At 45.5% G+C, this 25,946-nt stretch overlaps 1 protein-coding gene across 1 annotated transcript in view; it reads right to left on the minus strand.

The window, feature by feature from the left end:
* Positions 1 to 25,946, minus strand: part of TDRD7 (tudor domain containing 7) — a 57,142-nt gene that overhangs the window by 19,072 nt on the left and 12,124 nt on the right. Inside the window, exons 2-9 of the mRNA XM_080940315.1 lie at positions 25,036 to 25,248; positions 23,666 to 23,807; positions 22,649 to 22,826; positions 20,736 to 20,809; positions 17,722 to 17,939; positions 6,946 to 7,529; positions 4,496 to 4,682; positions 1,449 to 1,560 (exon numbers count right to left, since the gene is read on the minus strand). Of these exons, the coding sequence (XP_080796441.1) occupies positions 1,449 to 1,560; positions 4,496 to 4,682; positions 6,946 to 7,529; positions 17,722 to 17,939; positions 20,736 to 20,809; positions 22,649 to 22,826; positions 23,666 to 23,807; positions 25,036 to 25,242 (1,702 nt within the window). The 5' untranslated portion in view covers positions 25,243 to 25,248. The remainder of the gene's footprint in view (positions 1 to 1,448; positions 1,561 to 4,495; positions 4,683 to 6,945; positions 7,530 to 17,721; positions 17,940 to 20,735; positions 20,810 to 22,648; positions 22,827 to 23,665; positions 23,808 to 25,035; positions 25,249 to 25,946) is intronic.

Below are 25,946 nucleotides of genomic sequence, written 5' to 3' on the forward strand. Positions count from 1 at the left end.
CCTACCTACCTATCTACCTATCTATCTATCTACCTACCTACCTATCTATCTATCACCTATCTATCTATCTATCTAATCTATCTATCTATCTATCTATCGATCGATCTATCTACCTATCTCTCTATCTATCTATCTACCTATCTATCATCTATCTATTTATCTATCAATCATCTATCTATCTATCTATCTATCTATCTATCTATCTATCTACCTATCTATCGATCTATCTACCTATCTATCTCTCTATCTATCTACCTATCTATCATCTATCTATTTATCTATCAATCATCTATCTATCTATCTATCTATCTATCTATCTATCTATCTATCTATCTATCATTCATTCATTCATTCATTCAGACAAGGTCTCACTCTATAAGCCCACAATGGCCTGGAACTGACAATGTAGCCCAGGCTGGCCTCCAATTCGTCATCTTATACTCTGAAATGCTGAAATCACGGGTGTGAGTTGCCATACTCAACTTAAAGGGAAATTTCCACAGAGGGCTCTCGGGGCTGGAGAGATGACTTAGTGTTACCAATGCTCTCCACCCTTCTAGAGGTCTGAAGTTTGCTTCCCAGCACCCAAGTTAGGAAGCTCACAACCACCTGAAACTCCAGCTACAGAGTATTTGATGCCTCTGGCTTCCACAGGCACCTGTGTTCATGGAGCATACATACATTGTGTGTGTGTGTGTGTGTGTGTGTGTGTGTGTGTGTGTGTTGTGTATAATAAAAGAGAGACATAAAATTTAGGAAAAGTCTAATACCTTTGGAGTTATGTATAAGCCTGTTTTCATTAGCCTCACTGTGCCCTCCCTAGCTTCTCCCCACTGTCACGCACAGGTCCTACGCTTCTGTAAAGCACAAAGGCACAAGAACCAGCAGAGCCCACAGTGCCACTTGTTTAGGTACACAGGGGTTTGCTAGCAGAGTGTATCTGCATAGTCTGTCTCCATGGGGATGGTCCTAACCCTGAAGGGACAGGATCCAGCACAGTGAGTCCCGTGCTATAAGGTCATATGGGCTCTTACTACAAAACAAAATAAACACAAGCCATTCGAATGGTTAAACTTTTATAATAAGATACAGTGAGCTATGCTCTACATAAGCATGTGACAACAAGCCCCGTTACACTCTCATCATTCCTGCGTCTTACACAGACCACCATGTGAAGTCATCCACTGAACCTTTCAAGAAAAACACACGATTAATTGGGTGTGACAGCCCATGCCTATAGTCTCAGCACTGAGGAAGTGAGGTAGAAAAGTAAGTTCAAGGCCAGCATGGCCTACTTAGTGAGACTTCACCTAAAACAAAACAAACAGAAGGGAAACAAAGAGAGAAACCAAGAAGAGCAGAAGAAACTGTAATACTTGCACCAAGAGTGTTACAAACTAACCAGTGAAGTACACTGCCCACAAGGGCTTTCTAAGAAGCCCCCTTACCTGCTAGCTTGCACTTTGTAGCTTGAAAGGACAGAGAGCAGAAGCATGGGTTCAGTCTGTAGGCTTTGCTCTTCTCAATATTTTCACAAAAGCCATAGTCAACATAGCACACCTAAGGGGTGGAGCAAAACCAATCATGTCTACACTCAAAAGTCCTTGTGCTTACTTTAAAACGTTAATACATTCAATTGAATTCATCTTATTCCACAATCAGCAAGTGGTACCTCAGCTCTTGCCCACAGCCAGAGGAAAGGCTCCCTAATGTTTCCTAGAAGATGACAATGGGCTGAGCCTCGGGGTCCCATATTCCAGGCCCTTGTCTGTTACCTTACCCCTTAGTCAACAGGAATAATAAGGCCAAAGCAGAACGGGCTCTGAGGCCCTGCCAAGGTCCCCAATGCTGCTGTGTGGCCTCTCTCTCCTCATCTTTATCCAATGCTGTACCACCAGTCCTTTCTGCTAGGAGTCTTCCCCAGTCTGCAGGGCAGCAGCTGTTTCCAGAGAGCCCATCGGTGCTGTGATATTGGCCAGAGACTAGAATCCCAAAATGGCGCCTGTGACAGCCTGCTCCCTCGGCCACTGTGGTACTAGGGGATGAAATGCTTCGGTCAGGCAGGGACAACAGTGACATCAGTCTGGACAACACAGAATTCTGCTTTTTAAAAAAGGGGCAAATCCAATTTTTTTCTCCAAGTTCACAAAGCTAGATTTTATCTTCATTGAGCTGGATTGGGATACTCTTCACTGTGACGGCTAGTCTGTCACCTGGGCATAACCTGCAGTCGTCTGGGAAGTGTCCCAGTGAGTTTGGGTCAGGGTAGATGCTACAGCCTATATGATATCTGTGGGGGACTATATTAACGGCCTGGTTTTGGGCCCTGGACTGTATAGCAGTAGAGGCAGACACTGAGCAGCAAGCAGGGGTGCGTTCATTCCTCCCTGTTCTTGCTGCAGATGGGACTGAGTGCTGTCAGCTCTGGTCTCAACTCTCTTGCAGTGAAGAAGTGCGTCCCGAGTCGCCTCTTTTCCGGATACTTTATTATAGAAATGAGACGTGAACAGGGCACTGACACGGGGATGACCACTGCAGCACACCAAGACCTAAAGACCACAAAGCCTCCCATCTCTCTCTACGACAGGGCTCATTATGTAGGAGGTTGGAGGTCTGCCTGCCTCTGCTTCCCAAGCTATAAAAGCTTTCTTTCCCCCTTGGTAACTAGAAATATTACGCTTTATTATCCTAGATTTTCAATAACCAAGAATCTGAGACTATTGGAAACCTAAACCACAAAGCAAACAACAAAAGGCAGGCAGAGCTGGCTAGAAAATACCAGTCAGCAGAGGCGGCTCCCTGTGCCTTTTGAAGAAAATGAGGCACAGGCACCAGAAGAAATGAGATAAATCCCTCCACTGGAGTCTGAGAAGAGAGGCCGAGAGCCCTCCAGCCCCCGACACGTGTTGAGTGCCTGGCTTCAACCATGGGGACTCGCTCTTGACAACACAGGACCCAGATAGCTAGCCGTCCGAGGGCCAGCTGTCGGCCATGCCAGGGTACGAGTCCACCGTTTCCACACTTCGTTTCTTCCCCTCTCACAGGCCTCAGCAAACTTCAACGTCGGGCTGCCATGTGTGAGATTCAGACTCCAGAGGAGGCGAGGCCACAGTGTTAGCCCCGCAACAGGCTATGGTAGGACCACTCTCAAGTCTTCACAGGGCTTATGTCTGCACATAGCTTTTTTAGTGACTTGATTTCTGCATCTATTTCTATGGTAGTGGTGAATTTTTGTTTGTTCTGTAGCACTGGAGATTGAACTAAAATCTCATATACGCTAGACAAGTGCTTTACTACTACTAAGCTACACACTGTGACTTTCTGAAACAGGTTCCAACTAAGCTGTTGCCCAAGCAGGCCTTGAAGCTGTGCTCCCCCTGCCTCTGCCTCCCTAGTAGGTGGGTTACAGAGCTGCAGCACCAAGCCCAGATGATAACATGTGGTGGTCACAATTCACAAGCCACAAATCTGGGATGTGCTCTTTGCTTTGGGAGAGCAGAGCAAGCATCTCATGCTGGGATAGCTGTCAGTAAGCAGGCACTTGGTGCTTCCATTTCTGGTTCTCTGGCACCATCAAGTGACCTCAGGTCTCAGTGTCACCTGAGAACCTGCACACTCCTCCTAGCTGCCAGGTATATCATAAGAGAGCAAGAAGACGAGCAGCTTCAAACAGGCTTTCCCCGAGGAAGCAGCCTCAGCAGAGAGTCGCCGTTCTCTCTCTGTCGTAGCCCGAGCTGGGCTGCTCCCAGACTTACCCTTAACCCTCCCGGGCTGTCCCACCTGCAGGCCCCAGGACTGTGGGCACACCCACAGGTGACCAGCCTATGCTCCTTTAATCCACACCCTCCATGTCAAAAGATAGTGCCTCCTCTGCCTGGGAGACAGGCAGGATTGTCACAGGCATGCCTGCTTCCAACAAGGAAGTGACCTAGCCAGGTGGCCACCAAGCCAGCAGCCCATCATGGCTCAGCAACTTCTCTCCTACTCTGGGGAGTTTCAAGGCTTCAAAGGGCGTAACTCTCAAGGAAACTGAGCCTGTAGGCAGTCCTGACTCCTGGGCTCCTCATGGAAGGTACAAAGCGAAGGAGCAGAGGCTGATGACAAGGACAGGATGTCACCAAGAGTACCAGAGCCTGCTGATGTGTGAGCCTGCTTAGGCTAAGGCTGGGGAAGAAGGGCAGCTCTCTGCTATGGCTGCTTCCTCAGAGAAGGCCTGCTTGCGGCTGCGCAGAGCGGCTCAGTGCCTCGAGTGGGGAAACACCCTTCTGATAAGACCTGGGTCTGCCCCTCACAGAGGACTTCATTTACTCTGTGACTTTAGAAAACAGATGTCACAACTACCACTGGTGTCAGAGCTGACAGGAATAGTCTTTCACGGACACTAGCTTGGAGTTTCTGGTGAAAGTCACAATGGATTTGAAAGAACAACAAGAAACAACAATCACATGTGAAAACTGGTAACGTATCTACCTCATGCTAACAAAACTGAGCTTGCCTTTATCTTGTTCTCGTCCGTGGAGATGATCTGTGCTCGTAACCAGGCATCCTCTTCTGCATTGACTGCCAGCAGCTGCCCCACATGCACAGACTGGATTGGTGTGACTCTGGGGTTCTTACTGTAGTATTCCTTCATCTCATCCTCCATCAGTTCCTGAGCAGCTGAGTAGTCTTTGCCTACATACCTGGATTGGTGAGAGGACCAACAGCTCAGGGTAAGTGAACCGCAGGGCTCGCTGGTGCTCCTGTTGCCCCCGCAATCCTGATTTCTGTCTCACAGCAGCCTGTCCCAGCAGGAGAAGGAACTGTGCTCAGGGAACATCATTCTCAGCGCAGGAACACAGGGCTATGGTGCCCACTGCCCAGTGTGTCAATGTGTGGCAGCCCTGAGAACAGCAGAGTAGAAGCAGGTTGCAAGAGACCCCAGGACAGGAGAGAGAAGGGATGTGGAGACACCACAGGAGGTCATTTGAGCCCTTCAGAAATCGAATGAGGCTGCTGAGATCTGGTAGATGGTTTTACCCTGTCAAGGCTGAATCTTAGAATCCTTAATCTTTGAAAAGCAGAGAAACTACCAAGAAGAAGGAAGTGAGGCCTAGGACTTGGGGTGTATGCAACAGACAATTCCCCAGCCTTTGCCAGGCCCTAGGCTCCATCTCCACCCTGCAAGACAAACACAGCAGTGAAATCCCCTCCCCAAAACTTACTTAACAAACGTGAGCAAATTACAACTGTGCTGGACTACAGTCTAGAAGTGATGTGTTCTAGCTGAGCACCTCTAAACCGTACATCCTGCCAAGTATTACTGTTAAGCATTCCCCAGCCATTTCTACGTTTAACGTACAGCCCTTTGATCCAGTGTGTCTTTCAAAATACATTCCTCATCTGCCATGAGTAGGCTGCCTTCCTGCCTTCCCTACAGGCCTCATTCCAGATGTTAGATCTGGAAAACCAAGTCTGGCTCATGAAATGAGAACACTTCTGCTAGAGGACGAAGCTTGCAGCTGGAAGAATCCTCAAATCACCAGGTCACGGAGCTGAGGAGGCAGAAGGGCCCTGATCCTTATATTGCTCTAGTTTTTACCCAGGGCCTCTGCTGAGTTGAGGAAACTCTAAGAAACTGCTCCATATGGTCTTGGTCACTATCTGCAGGACAGAAGATGGCCTAACCAGCCTACCTGTTACTAGAAAGAAGGGGAAGCTACAAAGACGCTTTACACGCAATGCAAAGAGTGATTCTTTCGAAACTAGCTGTTTCAGATGTGTTGTCTTTCTCCCTGAATGGCTTAAGAGACCCCGAAAAGCCCCATCATTACACTTGCTGAGTGCGGCAGGTGTTCAGGAGGGGCTGGAGTCAGACTGAGGTCCAGTCTTGGAGGCAGGGGACTTGGGGGTGAACTCAATGAGAAGTGGAGGGCAGCCAGGAGCCGGAGGTGCGCCTGCTCTCAGCAGCAGAGAAGGATGGCCACACTGGCGGGTGAGGAAGGGCTGGTGCTGTGGCTGGTGAGAGCAGGCGGTACCCAGTGTAGGCTCACACGTCTCCAAAGTACCCGAGCGAAGGGGCAGGGAGTTTGTACAGACCTCAGTGACCAATACAAAACAAAGCTTGACCTGCATCTCAGACCCCATGCTCGTCAAGTCCCTCTAAAGATCCTTCTTGGTGCAGAGCAGACTAGGCAGGCATCACTGTCCCTCAGTGTCAGCTGGGCCACCACCTGCTTAAATGATATCAAGTTCTTCCTTCTGGAAGGATCTAATTTGGGCATTCTCTGGGCTTTTCTGGTTCAGCTATAGGTCTTGGGAAGCACAAACTAGAAGGCTATTTGGAGGGAAGGGGCCTGGATGCTTTTTGCTTCGATGTCCCCCCACCCCCGCCCCAGCTCCACACTAGACAGTGACCCGGTGCTTCAGTGAGACACGGGTCGCACTGCAGAAAGCAGCAGGCTGCAGTCTTGCTACATCCCCTATGTGCGTCACGGTTTTCTAAAAGTCTAATGTTTTCAATCCAGCCTGTCATTAGGCACTTAGGTGACAGCTACTTATCTCTCAGAATGGCATCTAAAGGCTCAGCTCAGCAGCATGGCATCAGCAGGGCAGCTCTAGGTCCACTGGCTAATGTGAGGTGTACGATGACATTAGCTACTCTGACATTTTAGGGCTGCCACACAGCCCAGGCTCGATCTCATGACACCACCTGGTCTGAAGGGGCCAGGCTTTTACAGGCTGGAGAGAAATGGAATGTTCTTGACATGGTTGCCATGATGCTTATGACACAATTTTTGCCAAGCTCATATTATCATTCCTGGTTAAAACTATGGCCACACTACTACACTTCACTGTGACTCCTGAGGACGGTTCTTCCTGCCTTTCCTCCTCCACAGCATCCATGCCAGGAATGGCCACGTGACAAAGCCGCACAGCTCTTGACAACTAGAAATGCCAACTTGCCTGATTACCACATCATTTGTGTTGCTCAGCTCAACCACCAACACAGATGGGGAGGCCTCGGTAGGAATTACCAGAGGTGGCACAGTTATGTCCTCCACAAAGTCACCAGCACTCTCAGCCATGTTTTTTTCTATCTGCAAATACTCTTGTTCAATCATCGACTTGATGTCAAAATCTCCTTGTGCCTGCCCGTCATCCTTTAAGATCTTGTCGCTGGGCAATGGGAGTTTTGCATACAGAATTGCCTTCTGGGTATTTCCAGAAATGTAGTTTATGGTGCACACATCAGAGAGTGAAGCAAGGTTTTTTAAGGCATCCTCAGGGAACTTGACTTTGTACATGTCCTCAAACGCTCTGGGGAGTGCACTTGCCCAAAGGCCAGCTGAGTATTTCCCCAGCAGCTCTGCCACCTTCTCCTTGACATCTGGCATCACTGCTGGGCAGCTCCCTGATGGCACCTCCTGCTTGGGAGCAGGCGGTGGAGGTGGAAGCTCCTTCTCAGGGTCCTGGTCACTTCTCAAGGGCTGCTCTCTCTTGGCAGGATAAAGAAGTAAATCTTGACCACCACCACAAGGTTTTTCCACCTGAAATTTTAAACAGAGCCAATGACAGACATTTCAGTGGGTAAGGAAAACCTAAAAACACAGAAATTGTTTTATATTTGAGAGGACTGTTTTCAATTTCATAGTGCAAAAAAAAAGTGTACATGCTATTCTTCTTAACTACAGAGATTCATCACCTGACAGACGACACCAGCAAGAGTCCCGAGACAGTCAGGGTAGAAAAGGCCTTCATTTCACTCAAGACAGTCAAGACTCAAAACTGCCCAGGGAATCATGAGGCTTCTGTCCTGTCAACATTTCTCTGCTAAATCCAGAACACAGTTTGCAAACTGCAGGGAGCCAGGGTGAGACGGAGAAATGTCAGGAATACATACCGCCCCGGGGAGGAGCAGCAGGAATGTTTAAGCACTACAGCATCCTGAGAAACAGCTTTCAATGTGCGCATCTTTAGAAAAGATGCCCCAGAGGTAAGGCAGTGTGAGCAATCGCCACGGCAGACACATAACTGAAAACACCGCCATCTTAATGAGCTACCCAGCACCAGCTGCTGTCCAGTCTCTGCCTTTACATGCCTGAGAGGAGTCTGAGGAACTGGTGACACTGCTGTCCTCCTGACAGAAGAGGATCTGCACTGCCAGCCTCCTGCCTATGCAGCTTAGACCTAGGAGCCTAGAGCCACTTCTGCAGTTTAAATGGCTGACCAACCAGAAGAGCCATTTCACACGTGACCATCCTATGGGACTAGATGTGCATCTAGCCTCCCTGGCCTATGTAACCCAGGGCTGCTTTGCTGTGAGCCAGGCCAGTCCAGGTGACAGTCATGCAGCTCTGCAACATTTCTGAACTCCCCAAGCCTAGTCACCCACTATCTTCACCCTTAGCCTGGGTTCAGACTTCAGGGTCTGCTTTCTGGAACAATCCTTTTTATTAGTCCCATTTGGCTATTCCTTAGCTACAACTGTAATTCTTAGGAGAATCTACTACGATGGTAAGTTTACAGAAAACTAGCCAAGACAACTGACTGCCTCCTGTTTTGTTGCTGTTTGATTCTTGCATTTTGTTTGCCGTCCAGGCTGGCCTTCAAGTCCTTATTTAGCACAAACTGGCTTTGAACTCCGGATCTCCCCAACCCTCTCTTTTGATACAGGGTCTTTCCAGCTGTACTGGAACTTTGTAGACCAGGCTGGCCTCAAATTTACAGAGATCTGCCTGCTTCTGCCTCTCTAGTGCTGGGATTAAAGGTGTGCATCACCACATATTACTGGCCCCGACCCTGTCTCCTAAGAGTTGGAGTCACAGGCATGAGCCACCATGCCAGGAACAACCAGAGCACTTATGCTGACTGGTCAGCTTACTAATGAAGAACACTGCTTCATTTACCTCACAGTATTTAGGAAGGCAGACCATAGGTGCTCATGTACAAGGGAAGACCTCTAATAAGTCGAAAGACAAGGTCACTATAACATTAAAGATTCCATTAGGAGCTGGGCACTGTAGCATACATGTCTGATCTCAGCACTTTGGAGGTGGTGGTGGGAAGATTAAGATTCAGTCATCCCCATCTACATAAGTTTATAAGGATAGCCCGGGCTACTCAGAAAACAAAACAAGCAAAACAAACAAACAAACAAACAAACAAACAAACAAAAACCCAGGAATCCTTTCAGTCTGACTACATATTCTTCACGATACTCAAGAAGCAGGAGACACTGATCAAGTGTAACGCCTGGTTTTCTTTTTCACTCTTCCACCAATGTGTCCTAAGTGTAACGCCTGGTTTTCTTTTTCACTCTTCCACCAATGTGTCCTAAGTGTAACGCCTGGTTTTCTTTTTCACTCTTCCACCAATGTGTCCTAAGTGTCAAGGACTCAGGAGACATTTGAGACTTTGAAAAGCCTGAGATCCCCCAGAGTGATGTGTACCAGCTAAGTTGCAGTGACATAAATACCTGGGGTATCCCTTCTCTCCATGGCTCCTTAGGTTCTTAAATTCTTTAATTTTGTAAGGTTTCTCTCCAGTGCTAGGAAATGATTCAGAGCAAGGATCCTATCACTAAGCAACATTTACAGCCCCTCTCTGCTCAGAGGTAGGGTCTTGCTATGTAACCTGAGCTGGCCTTGCATTAGCCTTTGTCCTGCCTCAGCCTCTGAAGTACAGATTACATCATGCTTGGCTTTAAATCTGCAGCTGAAAAATGCCAGTCACTGCTGTGCTTTAGCACACTGGATACGGCCTCAGAATTAAGCCAAGTATCCACGCAGGGCTGGAAAATGTGTTTTCCAGTGCTGTGAGTGGTTCCCATGTGTATGACTCCAGTTGACATAACTTCACACTGAGACACGCAGCCTTCCACATCCAAAGCCAGGGAAGACTGCAGGGCCTGCCTTCAAACTGTTCCCACATTCACCTCCTGACCTTCTCAACGCCGTCTCTAGAGCATGGTGGAGGCTAGTTCAGCAGAGAAAAGGATTTAAGTCTCGGACCACAACTGCATGTGTCAATCCCTAAAAGGATACACTTTTCAGCTTTATACCTTTCTTTCCAAAGAGGATACCTGAAAATATAGGGCACTTCGGTGTCTATCTGCCCACCCACCCAGTGCTAAGCCTCCACCTCCGCCTGTGTGCTAGTATGACGAGGAGCGACGGTCACACTAACTCCCAAGGATCTGTGACAGCCTTGCACACCGTCAGTGCTGTGGGCTCTTCTGAGCAGGGAACACTGCTTCCAACAGAAGTTATGGACAGCTCACCCACGTAGTACAGGTGACCTAAGCCAAAAGCACAGTCCTATTTTTTTCTATTCTATATTCAATATCCTCTGCCTTTCAGACAAGACCTTGTGTAGCCCAGGCTGGCCTCAGACTTACCAAACATCTGACTGATGATCTAGAACTCCTGATCGTAGCTTTCCTTCTCGGGTGATAAGATTGTGGGTGTGCACCTCTATGTTCAGCTAGTTCCAGAACAATCTTAAAGGTTCTCCAGAAGTAGTGTGTTTACAAATCTGGCTAAGCATCTAAGCCCAACTTTGCCTATAAACAGCAAGGATTTCCCCAGAGTCCAAGCAGCAGTCAGGGAGAGCCCTAACCGAAGACCTCCCTCCACAGCCTGTGCTTTTCCTCCTCCAGTGAAACTGTAGTGACCTTTTCCATCTTAGATAAGAGAAGGTGAGTGAGGGCTATGCCTGTAGACTGCTTTCTTATTTCAGAAGGGAAGTTGAATGCCTGAACTTGTCAGTCCTGCCTGCTGACTAAGATTAAACACTCACCTAACTCTAGGAACAAAGCCTGGCCTGGCTGCAGTTAATTCAGACAGCATTCAACATTTCAGCCAAATTTATTCCCTGGTAAGTTTAGTGACACAGAAAACAGGCTTGGATATTAACTAACCTTTGGAGAATGATTTAAGGAGGTGGTTCTCAGTCTACCTAATGTTAAGACTTCATGTTGTGGGGACCCCAACCATAAAAATAACTTTTTTGCTGATTCATAACTATAATTTTTCCACTGTCTTAAATCATAATGTACCTGGTTTTTGATGTCTAGATGACCCCTGTGAAAGGGTTGCTCCACCCTCAAAGGGGTAGAGACCTACAAGTTGAGGACCACTGGCTTAAGGGTTTCTTAGTTCAAATGGAAATATACAAGGAAGGCACTGTTTAGACCTAAAAAATTAAAACAAATATAATTTTTAGCTCATTTCTTTTAAAATTTCCTATTGATGGAAAGCCACTTTTCCTGAAACTCTCTGGTGGCTGCTGGCTTAGGTTAGGACATTGCCAGTTCTCTCTCCAGCTACACTCCAGCTCCCAAAGCTAAAGAACTGTGATCATGGGTGTCTGATTTTGCTCCTTCCTGTGCTCTGGCCCATCTCACAGGGTTTAAGATTAACACATGGGCTCCTGCCTCATTTCCCAACATAAAAACAAGGCTCTTATATTTCCTGCATGTGACATCCAGGAAGCCACTTCAGACAGGAGAGGACTTTTATAACTTCCAGTTCCTCTAGCTCCCTGATTCATGTACATAACTGGGACAGAATCAGACCCTCCCCCTGCTGCTGCCCACGCACAGTGTGAGCGCAGACTCAGCATCCTAACCATGCTCTCATCATCTTTTTGTTTTGTAGCTTTGACTCTTGATATTCACTCCTCAAATCGTCAGTCTAGGGGCAGACCCAGTGATGGCCCAACCTCCACCGCCTACAGGAGAGACCAGTGATGCAAGCCAGTAGCATCGCATAGCACAGAGATAACCCACCTTCTGCAGTGACCATCAGAAGATTCTATATCAAATATGCCTTAGGTTTGCTAGGCTCCCACGTTTCCTCAACTCGGCTTGATTTGGATTGATTCTGCCTCATTTGGAATCTCACACCTCACCAGGTTCTGTAAGCTTCCAGGAGACACATCAGATTTGGTAGGTACAGATTGAAAGAAAACACGTCAACTTCTTTGGACAGCTGCGTTCTTACAGGTGAGGATTCAGCCTGTGTACTGTTTAGCCAGGAGAAGTCTTTTGTTCTAGTTTTGCCTGTAAACTTAGTGTCTGACGGCTCACCTGCCAAGAGCACAGCAGAAGCCTCTGAGGTTATGTTTACTGTTTCTATGGAATTAGAATTTTCTTTAGGGTTCTAGAAGAATCCAGTAACATCCAATTAAATTGAGACTTTCCAAACTATCTACGTGAGTACAGCTCTGCTTTCATGGAGTAGCAACTTTATGTTAAGGCTCTAAATAATGTTTCAAATCTTATTTTACATGTCTATCATTCCGTTGACATCCAAAATGGTATAATAAATGCCTTTATTCACCTACATATCTACATTCTGGCCCTCCACACATGTAGCAATGCTAACAAAAAGAAACCTACGTAAAAAACGCAAACTCCAACCTAGCAGTGAAGGAAAGACTTCCAGATCCCTTTCCTCAACAATGACCATTTCTATCACTGTTTACAAGCCTGCACACTATGAGCACTCGCTTCATAGGAAAACCGGTCAATTGTTTCCTTAGACAGCCTCTCCATGCTAAAGGTAAGAATGGCTAGACGTCAGAGCCGAGAGAGATGAAGAAAGGGCCACTGGCATCACCAAGCACAGTTAGACAGACAGACAGACTGGTGCAAACTGGAGCACGTGATGCTGTGGGATGAAGGATGTACTGTGTTCACAGAAGACAGCAGCTGACCAGCCCCACATCGCCCACCTCACACATCTCTGCAGCCGCGCTCAACACCAACGGCCACAAGCGAGGAGCTGAGAGGAGCACCTTTCCAGTGGGTTCTGTGTAAGAAGCATGGCTTGTGGCACATCCCACAGGGACTTAAGGTGAGACAAGGAGGTCTATGTTGCGGTCACCTCTGGCCGCTCACAAGGCATCAACCCAGAGAACCTTCCTCCCTGGCTCTGAAGGGGCCGGAGATGCAGAGCCTCCCTCCCTGCCGACTCTCACCTGCTTGTCTACCTAATTCTTCTTGCCAATGCTGTCTCTAGACACACACAGGCACCACTTCAACACAGACAAGCTGTCTCTAGGCACACGCGGACAAATTCTTATCTTGGCCCAAACTGAAGCCATTAGCTCACACATTTGGAAGACAATGGAGTCTTCCAGTTACATCTACAGATCTTCCTGGAATGCTTCTGGCTGGGAGCTGGAGCTCGCTCTATGCACTAGGCTTTCCTTCCCCTTGCTCTTGTTACCTGTGGCCGGGGTGAGGAAAGGAGAGAGCTCTTCCCAGGTGCCACCTATGTGCATATTAGAGCTGCAGTCCTTGCAGGTCACTGCTTCTTCATCTGAAACCTTCTCCTCTTAATAGCATCCCCGCCCACTGAAGTAACTCCCTCTGTAGGACTCACTGGGCACCCCCCCTTCAGCAAAGGCTTTGTCTGCTGTAAGGCTGGACGGTGCTTTCTGACGCTGTGCTAGCAGCTGCTTCACGTGTCTTATCTCATTTAATTCTACTACAGCCCTACGACTTGTGCAGCATGTTATCTGGTAGGTAGATCAGGGCTCTAAGAGGGTGGTATGGAGGCCAGAAGTTATACAGCTAATAAATGACACCCTTAAAGGAGCTGCAGAGGTCTCAGCGTTCACTGTCTCTATGGAGTTAGAATTTTCTCTAGATTCTGTAAGAAAGTAGTATCCAATCAAATCAAGAGACTTTCCAAAGCATTGGTATGGGCTGTTTCCATGGGCAGCAGTTCTGTATTGAAGCTTAAAATCAAATTCCAGCTCAGTTGTGATCTAAGCTGTTCGGCATCCTTCAGGCCTGAGTGCTCAGACAGTCAGACACAGACGGTACAGTCTCTCAGCTCCTCCTGACTCTCCCATACGCCAGCTCAGCTGTCATCTACTCAACTGCTCACCAGGATTTCTGTTCGGTGACGAAACACTGGGAACCAGAGTGCCCATACGCATGAGGGAACTGTTGCTTTTCGGACGGGCTCTACTGGCGTGCACGTTGTAGGAATGGGTCTGGGGTACTGCAACGCTAGCTTAAAACCCAGTGATTTCTGTGGGTTACAGAATTATACCCAATAGAAATGCATGTAAGCACAACCATCCTTGTGGAAACTATTAATAATTAGTGTCACCAGGCATTTCCAACTACTCAGGGCATCTTACATACAGCAATATTATCCTGCCACTCATAGTGATCACTTTCTACAACAAAGGCCTGCTGTGCCATACACACGGAATGCTTCTCTGGTGGTTCCATAGCTGTCTTTGAGCAAACACTGTGGCTGTGGTAGAAACTCTTCTCAGCTAAGTGCATCAGACCTGGCTCAAGAGCTTAGGCTCTCAGCTCTCCGAGCCGCTTTGGGCAGGAGCCTGACAGACACGTTTGCTGACACAGGGATAGAGAGGCTGCTGTCCACCCAGGTCTCACAGGCCTCAGTCTCCGCTGTTCAACAGTCCCTGCTGTAAGATCTGCAGCTCGGTCAGAGGCCAGGATCGTGGCGACCTGAGGACAGAGATACACACTTCCATCCAGTGATGACTCTTTATGAAGCTAGTTGCCTTCTGCTCCATTCTTTAGCTTCCTTTTGAGCTCTTCTCGTCTTAAATTTCCTAAACATGCATGGCTCGCGTCTCTGACTTTGGCATGAACTGCTCCTCTGGCCTATGCTATGCAGTGTTTGCTTCCCATTTAACAGCCACTTGCTCTGACTGCTTTCTTCACTTGCTGCCCAAATGTGCCCTGTTTATCCCCTACCTGCCAGGTCCTCAGCACAGTTGGAGGCCTACAGCATTTTCAAATGATGATTTTCTTTACTGCACAGGAAGTTTCACAAGGGCAAGACCATGTCTGTCCTGTTTACTGTTTTATCCTTAGCACCTGGGTCAGTAGCTGGCACACACAAGTATTTAACTGACTCCTAGTCAGTTCTAACTGTTAAAGAGGGCATCCTTTCTACAGCGGTCAGGAGCAGTAACTGCACTTCTCCTAGGCCCTAGCAGGGACTCTCCACAGATAAGACAAGGTTCTCTACCATCTCTATTTCCTTTATAGCTACCAAAAACTACAAACCTAGCCATCACTGTGGCTCGACAGTCTCTCCAGCTTTCTAGTACACCCTCTGCTGCCTAAGTGACCCAAAAGGTTAAATGTAGTGCAGCCTGGGTCAGGCAGATTACAGAGTAACACCTGTAACCCTGGCACCCGAGGAGCCGAGGCAGAAGGACTACTGTGAGCTCAAGGCCAACCTGGGCTACAAAATGATGGCAATATCCTGTCTAGGAATAAAACCTCCCAGTGTCCTCTGGTATTTTATGACATGGCTTACTGCACACCCTGATCTGAAGCTCCAGCAAGGTAAAACTTCACAGCTGCTATTTGGTCCCTGAAGCTGAGGCTGCCTCTGACAGGCATATGGAAGTTGCCCTCTGACAGGCATATGGAAGTTGCCCTCTGACAGGCATATGGAAGTTGCCCTCTGACAGGCATATGGAAGTTGCCCTCTGACAGGCATATGGAAGTTGCCCTCTGACAGGCATATGGAAGTTGCCCTCTGACAGGCATATGGAAGTTGCCCTCTGACAGGCATGGAAAGCCCCACAAGCACATGTCTTTGGGTGGCAGGACTACAGGATATTTCTATGTTTATGACTGGATTTTTAATTGTTTTCATATGGAATATTCGATACAGTTGGAGAAATTCTTTTTAAAGAAATATAACACACTTAGATTTCTTCTTCAGTAGTGATAGGTCACAGAATGGGCCCGTTTCTATTACCAGACTTTCTGTGATACCTTTCAGTCTGTCTGATGTTGGTTTTGGTGGAGGTTGGAACACAGGGAAGAAAGGGACAATAACCATGGTGCAATTGTTTAAAGCCAGGGAGAAATGACCAAGAAATAACTCAAACAACTACGAATACTCAGAAGTTAGAAAACAGCTGTGGAAATGTTCAACAGACTCAGATGACAGGCAGTGTGGGGTAAACTAGGCACATTGCCTTCCACCAGCACCTTGCACTGACAGTCTGACTCAGTCTAGATAGTCTTACCCAAAGCCAAGAGGGACACTGGTAAGTAATGAACTCTCTGGTCCTGCTTAAAGCTCAACATTCCTGACTGGGCACAAAATGGTCATGAGGTACAGATAAATTGAAGTGCTAAAAATGTAACAAAAAAGTTGGTTGCGTCTGTACTTTAATGTAAGAGGAAACCATCCATTTTAGGTAACATTCTAACATCAGCAGGACAAACTCTTGCCACTAAAGTGTTCTGGGACTCTAGAGCCATCCAGAGCAGCAAAGATGAAAATTTCTCTAGAAGTACTAAATTGAGCTTCACAGATGCTACTAATTATAAAATAAGTATAAAGCAACAAAAAGGCAACAGTTTACTCTTTAAACTTGTGTTCTAAAGAACTCCTTATCCAAACCTAGCAGCAAGCTAGTTTTGTATCATAATCATAAAAAGCTCCAAGGCCATTAAACCTTTAAAGCTTGCACCTATCAATGGAATTTTAAAATTAAGGGATGGTATGCATTTAATCTGAGCTGACACTCTGGCCAACAAACTCCTAACAAGCTCCCTTAGGAGTAAGGTGGCTGAGGGGACATCAACATGCTGTATCTGGGAGGGAATCTTCCCCAAATAAAGGAACACAGAATTCCCATCTTGGGAACAAGCTTTACACTTTAAACAGCACAGACAACATTTTGCAGGACGTGTATTATTCTGCACTTACAGTGTCTCCAGAGGTCTTGTTCTTGTTTCCCTACTTGCTATGAAGCACTCTAACACTGGCCTCATAGACAGACTTCATCTCTGCTTTCGGCACTCGGCAGTGACCGGCAGGGTCACTGCACTGTGAGTGGGTGTATGGAAGGATGACTTCTGCCTGGAACTGGGCTTGAGACAGAGGAACTAGAGTCTATGGGGAAATAGTGCCAAAACACATGCTCTTCTTAGGCCAGAGCCACAGATGAGACTACCTGTCCTCTCGCCCAATAGTTGTAGGAGCCAAAATGTCTGTTAAAGAATGCCCTCTTTCAAAACACACACACTCCAAGAAGTTGTTTCTACAAATGCAGAAGCACCAAACAGGCGTTAATGTTGTCATTTAGGACAATTACACTTTACAAACAGATTCTATATTGCTAATTTAAAGACATCCAGAAAGTATTTGGGTGTAAGAATCCAGCTGTCTCTGTCTCTGGCTAGACTAAAACTTCGAATAGACTGTTCTAACCACCATCTTATAGTCATCAGCTCTGAGCTTTCACTCTAAAGCCACTATCATGAGGACAACCCACATGGGTCTTAGAAAGGACTTTACTATACGATTACAGTTCCGGAACAAATCAAGTTCCACGTAAAAACAATTCGCACCCATAACAAATTTGTGCCAGCTGAAAAGTCTTGAAAAACTGCTGGAGCATAAGCATACATAAACCAGGATCAATACAAACTGTGACCAGTGAATACTAAAATGGCAGCACAGATGGTCAATCAACACAAAACAGCACATAGTGCATATTACCAACTACTAAATGCATCTTAACATTTGGACAAAACAGGTAATAACACTTCCAACCTTGACGTCTGTTTCGTAGGAGTAAAGAAGCCGGGCGTGTTAATCTTAAAGACAGATTAGTAGGAAGCACATGGGAAGCCCCTCCTGTGACTACTGACTTGGGACCTGTGAGCTGGGCAGGGAGGGGGCATAGGGGGAAGAAGAAGGAAACACGTACCGTGCAAATGTGAGGCCAGTGTTCAAACTGCTGTAAAACTCCTTGGTTAAGGTCTTCTTTATAAAACTCTTTGTAAAAATGTGGAAGCTTAGAGATCCAAATGCCATTGTTATGCTTGTCTAATATGTCCTTTATGCGGGTTTGAACCTCATCCATCTTATCAGTGTAAGAGGCAGGAGGCGTGACATTTGGTTTCTCAACAGTCTGATTTAAATTATCTTTAAATTAAAAGAACGATAGAATTAATAGATCATCCCATGACCTAGCATTAGTGTCTCTGACTTTGCTATGCTGTAGGCTCTGGGGTCCTGGATGTAGGAGAACGTGGGACTAAGCTGAGCACCACTGAGGACCACCTCACCTATGATCCCTGAATTCCATCAGCAGAGCCAAGACACCTCCAATGAGGGAACTTATCCCTTCACTTTGAAAGGATTCTTTATAGTTTGCTTTGAGCATTACGACAATCTTGATAGGTAAAAAATAAGTTTTACTATTTAACTAATGTTTTTCTAACTGCAACTAATGGAGACAACGTGTTAGATAATATAAATATATGTGCAGTGCTCAACTTAAGCTATAATCCATGAGGCACAAAGATAATGCCTTAGTAGGAAAAGTGCTTTTATAAAAGATAAAAAGATGTCCAGGTTTTCCCACTATGGTAAACTTTCTCTTTAATTAAGGAAAACAATTTAGCAATTCGAAGGAGCCTGAAATCTACAAAAACTGAACACAGCTAGCTTATGGACATCAACCACAGGTCTAGCTTCTATTTCTCCAATATTTATCTTTCATAAAGTTTTAGCTGGCTTCTTCCACTCCTGTTTATTTTTTTAAATTTAAAATTCAGAGTGTCTGAGTTTACATATTAAGCAAGAGAAACTTGTGTGTTGCTGTGACCACTCTGGTATTTTAACTATGGAAATAATGTCAAACCTATATAGAATTCTACCAGGATATACATATACATATATATATATATATATATATATATACATATATATATATATACACATCAAAGTATTAAATCTAACACCTACATGAAAAATTTATTTACAATTTAATCAGATATCCTTTTTATTTTCTTTTTGATTTAGTCTAGTCTTGGGACACTGGTCTCTAAGATTTTTCCTTGAGCATCCTTAGAGATCCTCCTCTCTTCTCACTAGATGACACAATGATGTGCCTCTTCCACCCTTAGACTGGCACAGAGAGAAGGGTCCAGGTTACCATAGCATTTCCTATTAAGGAAATAACGTATTCTATCTTAAAGTCTTAAATAGGCATACAACTTCACTGAGTAGTCATGATTTAGAAAATTCTTATGTAAAAATAGTTCTTCATCCTGAGTGAGATAACCCAGTCACAAAAGAACAGACATAATATGCAGTCACTGATAGTGGGATGCTAACCCCAGAGGCTTGCACTCCCCCAGAAACAACTCACAGACTGTATGAAGTCCAAGAAATAAAGAAAACAAAAAAATATACATATATTTACAAAACAAAAAGACTTTGACTATTTCCATGTTGCGTTTTGTTTTGCATGTACTTTACGCTTATTGTAACTATTAGGTTTTCAATGCATACTGTCAAGCCCTTGAAAAAAATCAAGTACTGACTAAAAAAATATATTCACATGGTTTTATGTAAAAATTATTTTAATGTCTGAAAAAACAGTACTGACAAAAATGTATAATTTTAAGCAAAAAATGTTTAAAATCTGTACATTTATCTTTGTTTTGTAAAATAAAGTCGTTTTAAAAAAATAAAAAAAATAGTTCTTATATACAAAAGTCATACTATTCATTTTCATAATCAATACTGTAAGAACACTCCTGTGGAAAAGGAATTTGAACTCAATAAGAGACATACTGCAAGCAACAAATCCTGCCTAGTCATTTCACGGAGCACAGAGGCAGCCCTCTGTAAAGCTGCTCTTGGTGATTCACACACCACTTGCACAAGACAAGTCACAAGTGGTGCACACCTTAACCACCCATTATTTCCTTAATGGCCCTTCCATCTCATAACCAATGATCACTTAGACCTAGCTGTCACCTCACAGTTTAAAAATCATTTTTAATTAATTTTTTGAATACATTTTTAAGGTTGTAATTAAGTATTTGTGGGTACATATACATACACATATGTATATATGTAACAATAATATAGGAAAAGAGGCTATTAATTTGAGGGGATAGGAGAGAGACTAGGAGGGGCTGTAGGGAGGAAAGGGGGATGTGATACAGTTCTATTTTAATTAAAATATATTCTTTTTTTTTGGTTGAACTTCACACAGTCTGTGGGTTGTTTCTGGGGTGTTCAGAGCTTTCTGGGGTTAGTATCCCATTATCAGTGACTGCATATTATGTCTGTTCTTTGTAACTAGGTTATCTCACTCAGAATGATATTCTCTAGAAGCATCCATTTTCTTTAAAAATCATTTTAATCTTTATTTTTATCTTATGTGCATGAATGTTTTGACTACATGTATGCCGGTGTACCTCCACATATATGCAGTGCCTGCAGAAGTAAGAAGAGGGTTTCAGATATTCTGGAACAGGAACCATGTTGGTTTTGCGGAATCAAACCTAGATTCTTTGGAAGAGTAGCCAGTACTCTTAACTGTGAGTTATTCCTCCAGGCCCCACACCTCACAGCTTATAGTGCCGACTTTAACCAGCACAGCATCTTAAGTCTCTCTTATGAGTTCAAGCCCCACATTTAGGACCTTGAGACGGCAGTAGGTGAGGAAAACAGGTGCCTGACTGTACAGGGACCCGTGGGCAGGGAGCAGAATGAGTCTGCTGTGAGGAAGGCCTCAATTCACTGACAATATCACCGCAAGCATTATTTTCTCTAAAGATCACTTCAATCCATGAGTTTACAGTTATAAATGGAGTGAGGGAGACAAATCTCATGCAGGAGAAGGTGAGAGCACACGTCAAAAGCCACCATTCGATTATTTCTGTTGGGGCCCAAGACTCATGCCACATCTGGAAAACATACCATTCACTTCCTTGGGGCAGGTCCTTGAGATGTGAGCCTGGAAAGGCGCTGGCAAGGATGACTTTGGACTGAACCTAAGGTGTGAAAAAAGCACGTTTTAAACAATCTACTTTTTATTTAAAGCCCCATGTCACTGACCAACAAAATAACTTATAAAAATATTCCAAAATATGAAAACAAATTTAGCATCATAATTTTTACTTGGAGAAAAGTATGTTAAAAGCTAAATTTAAAGTAGGTTTTTGAAAATCTCTTTCAGAACCTGGAGTCAGAGTCTCAACTAATCATCTTTAAAGGGATAAGTAAATAAAAGCACATGAAAAATAAACAAAGAATATTTTGGAACGTAACCCTGCACTAAAGATTAACAGCAGCAGAGAGTGGTACAGTCATGACCTTTAAACCGGGCGGTGCCGGGAGGCAGGAGCACAGACCCTACAAGCATTAGCCTTAGCTTGGCTATAATGAAACAGTTCAAAGGAGGCAGACAGAGAACAGAGACACAGGCGCCTGCCTACCCCCTAGCCTTTCCAACATAAGTTACCATCAACTACTGGACTTACATAGGAAGATGTTTCCAAATACAAGTATGAACAAACCACACCCCACACATACATGCACATACACCCACACACACAATACACATAGGCATGCAACCCACACCGCAACACACATCCATGTGCTTCTCCACATGCACCCCACATCAACACCCCACATTCACAATCATATTTACCCCCCTCCTTCACTAGTGTCCCAGGCTCTTGAGTGATCTTAGTTCTAGCATGGGAGAGAGAGCGTTGTAAGACCTGCTGAATGAACCATGATCAAAGGAAACACTGACCACAGTTTTGTCATTAGGGGAGGCAGTCACAATCTTGAGCAGCACAAAAGATTTAAACAGTAAAGTGTTTCAAATAAAGCATATGTCCTAATGGTATTTTAACTGTAAAAGAAGTACTCAGTCTGTCAACTGCTAATCAGGGCTTTTAGCACACACCACTGCTGGCATCCCACACCTCTGCACTCGTTTCTGCCAAACTATTTTTAAATTATTTTCCTAAATATTTTAGTGTCTGGATAAAAAGCTTCTGAGGAAAAATTGATCTTAATCCCAAATAGACACTAAAGAATGTGATATCACAAATTTACAAAAAGGCACAACTTTCAACTTGGAAAGAAGATGGGAAACTGATTTATCTCTATCAGAGCTCAGCATGTGCTTCCTGTCAGGAGGCCAAGGGCACAGATTTCAGGCTCTGCACAACCCCGCAGCTCTGCCACTGCAGCACAAAGGAGCACAGGCCATACTCGGGCAGGATGTGGCCACGCTCCTGTAAAACTAATTTACAAAAGAGACGGTGAGGTTTTGCGATGTAGCCCATACCCGGTAGCTTGCTAGCCTCTGACTGACTTCCTAAAACCGTAACATTTAGAAACAGAAAGAAGCCGTCTGACAGTTACTTGCATGCTTTCACTGGACAAGAGAAGAGTCACACACAACAGAACAGGAGCTTACTGTTAGCTGGCTCATGCATGGCCACGCCCCAGCTGAGGCGTGGAGCGCCTTGGCAGCCCAGTTCCAAGGCACAGACATCCCGGATGCCAGTGCACCAAGATTAAATGCTACTGCCTGACTGCGGTAATTACCAGAGCAAAGATGAATGACCATGCAGCTAAATGAGATTTTACCTGAAACTTACTAATTGTAAGAACAATTTTTAGAAAAATTTGAAAATTACACATCAAAGCATCTTAGAAGAACTTAGTGCGTAGAGCCCACTGGACAAGGAGAGATGGCAACAGCAGGGGGACTGTCCAGGGCCCTCAGGGGATGCCATCAGGCTGTAAGAGGACTCACAGTGATGCGGGTATCACAAGGACAACACCTGTCCACACTTATAAAGCCTGGGTACCTGTTGGCAGACATGCTCACATGCCTCTGCACTGGAATGCCCGGGTAAGGTGGCATGTCCACATCAGCTTTAAATCCGAAGTTGCTTCCTTTGTCTCTTAACAGCGCTGGATTAGGTTTCTTGCTGACAGAATAATCTGAGGCAAATCCTGGTTGTCTGAGGGTTGCCTTTGGTTTCCCTATAAATTAGGCAGGTACAACAGAATCAGCTGGTCTCCTCAAACTAGTCTCATTATGTTGCTCCAGATGTTTCTGTGGGTTACACTTCTCAGAACAATTTGAAAGAACACAAGAAGGGGTCCCTGGCAGGTGTTGAGTAGGGCACAAGGCTGGGGAGCTCTTGCCTGCCTCATTAGCCAGTGCTTCCCTCTGCTCACTATGTGAGCATTTCCAAGGAGCTCCCAGCCGGCTTGAAGCCAGCAGGACCCTCCTGCTTTCTCAGTCCACACATTCTTCCTGCATCCCAAGTCTCCCATCATCAGGAAGCCCAACCTTCTCACTCAGTGATGGCTGCCTTGTCTACAATGCTTCTGCCATGGAATCATCTAATACTTCACATCACTGGTGAGACACGGCTTGAGAATTTGGTTTTAGAATTTATTATAACTTCCTAGAGATAGGCAGTCAGGAGATGCAGCTGTTTATCATTCTTTCAGGCCATGTCATTCATATTTCTCTGAAAATAAATGTCTTAAAACCAAAACACACATCTGCTAAGTATGGAGCCATACCACAGGTTCTTGGCTCATCCACATTCTGGATGAGGGTTCTTGTCAAATAACCTAAAAGGTCAAGACTATACTTAGCTGTCACCAGTTAGCCAGCTGCATTATTCTGCACTGTGTGTGACCACTGGATTGTGTAAGCCACATTCATCTTCATCACTTCAACAGAAATCCCAGTTGCAGGAATTTTCTCCTGACGTAGATATCAGTAAAGTTTTCAATGAATACTTTATCAGGAACATAGACAATATCTCTATAAGCCCTTATGATAATCTACTCAGGAGCAGACTTACCTTCTAGGAAGAATGGCATGGTTTTCTTCACTCTCATCTGACAATTAATTTGTCGCCCGGTTTTCCTTTTCGAGGTCCTCTGCCGAGCCACAAGCTGAGCGATCCTTGCAGTTTCTGTGCAGGCTACAGCATAGCAGACAATCTGTGAGCAGCAGAGAGGGCAGGACATTCTGAGAGCCCGTGTGTAAGGCTGGTCCAGGGAGCCCGTACACCCCACAGCAAGATGTACACAACTCCAAGTGGCCCTTCCCAATGTCCAGAACCAAAATTGTATTTAACACAAAAGGAATCATGCATGAGCTAGGACTTTCTCCAACTTGAGATTTTCACTTATTTTTTTAAACAGATACTTATTAAGCACATACAATAAAGTAGGTATTGGGGGATTAGCAAATGAGCCAGAGGCAGCCTATGCTCCCCATACACCGGCTCAGAGATGCGGTACATCTTTCTGCCACGTACACAGGAAAAGCGGTGAGTGCTCGGGAAGCTGAGCTCCAGGCTCACATACCGAGGCTGTCTCTCTGAGGCTAAAGGATGTTATTTTGTTTTAAATTACATTTGTTTGTGTATATATTACTCTAAGTTTAAATCAAGAACGACACAGCTTTACTCAACAGCTAAATTTTATCAGTACTCTTTTGGCCAGTGTGTCTATTCTTAAAAATACAAAAAGGAAAAAAAAAGCTACCTGCCTCAGTATGTTCAGTAGGGGATATTGTAATAGTCAAAACTTGGAAACATTTTTAAATGCTCAAAATAGGGGTGGGGGGAAGGTTCAAAGTAAAACGTAATTCAAAACTTATGAAGCACTGCTAGTTCATTCATTTCATTTGGACATTTGAGCTTTCAAGCATTCAGCACATTTATGAGGTGCTGATTATGAAGAGAGAAAAAACAAATATCTCACTCTCAGAATGTTTGTTTTAGAGAGAAAAGAAGTTGAAAACTCTGTGATGAGTGCTGTGAGCAGCAGGAGCTGAAGGCTTAGACCTGGGAGGCTGTGGGAAGCCAGCACATGCTTACTACTGATACCCACGGGTACCTAACTGCTCTTCCCGTACACACACTCTTACAAACGAGCTTCCCTCCAACTGTTCTCTTGACCCTGGCTCCCCTTTCTTCTCTACCAACCTCCCTTCAGATCCTCCCCCACCCCGCCAAGACACTGGCATTGGATAACTGTCCGGAATACTCTGGGACATACATCACACGAGACACGAGAATGTGGGCTGTACCTGGGGTGTGCGCATTATGGATCTAAGAGACTCAATGCGTGCTTTCGCTTATACCATAGGCATGAAATCAAAGCACCAGGCAGGTGACTTTGACTCAGTGTGGGGATTCTGACAGGCCAGATGTCATCTTACCTCTCCAGATCTACCAGCCTCTATCCTGACAACCGCCGGCACACTTCTCAGATAGGCCTCTAGAGTAGGATAGCCCAGCTGCTTGAAGGGGATCCAGTCTCCAGTCAAAGATCGGTATTCTCCTTGGAGCCGGGGCAACACTATCCCGTTCTTATGAGACTGTAGGACCGCCCTTAGCATCTTTGAAACCAGATCTGCCTCCAGCATCTTTGCCTATAAAACACAGAAGAAGGTTATTATTATGGCAACCTGTGAATGTAAATATATTTCAGAGCTGAAGCTTTTTAGATTATGCCACAAATGAGTGCTTAAGGTCTCCTGCGGGATAACAATGCAAAGGAATGTACACCTTGACATCAAAGGAGGGACTACCATGGGGATGCGGGGGAAGTCAGAAAGGTGCAAGAGCCTGTGTGGATTTCTGACAGGCAAAGGAGGAAAACAGGGCTGTGGGGCTAGAGAGAATGCAAAGGCAGAGGTGGGGAGAAGGGCATGGGGGGGGTGCTATGGGAACCTTAGGGAGCCTTGTGACTGACAGGACTGCAGGGGGAGATGACCACAGTATGCTAATGGCTGCATTTGCTAACAGGAATGTATTGCTGAAGGGAGAGAGCAAATGAGGGAAACGAAGTGTCCAGCTCTCATTGCTCAGCTTGGGAAAGCTGACTTGGGAAGCCCCCTTGATCTCTCAGACACTGAGTCACCAACCAGGCAGCATACACTAGCAGGTACAAGGCCCCTCCTTGTACATACACAGAAGAGGAGTGGTTAGTCTGGCCTCAGTGAGAGAAGACACACCTAATCCTAGAGAGAATTGAGGCCCCAGGGAGGCCTGGCAGGGAGGGGTAGGGGGATTGTGGGGTATGGGGATGGGGACATCCTCTTGGAGACAGGAATGGGATAAGGAACTG

The sequence above is a fragment of the Micromys minutus genome, assembly GCF_963924665.1.
Source record: "Micromys minutus genome assembly, chromosome: 28".
Taxonomy (NCBI): domain Eukaryota; kingdom Metazoa; phylum Chordata; class Mammalia; order Rodentia; family Muridae; genus Micromys; species Micromys minutus.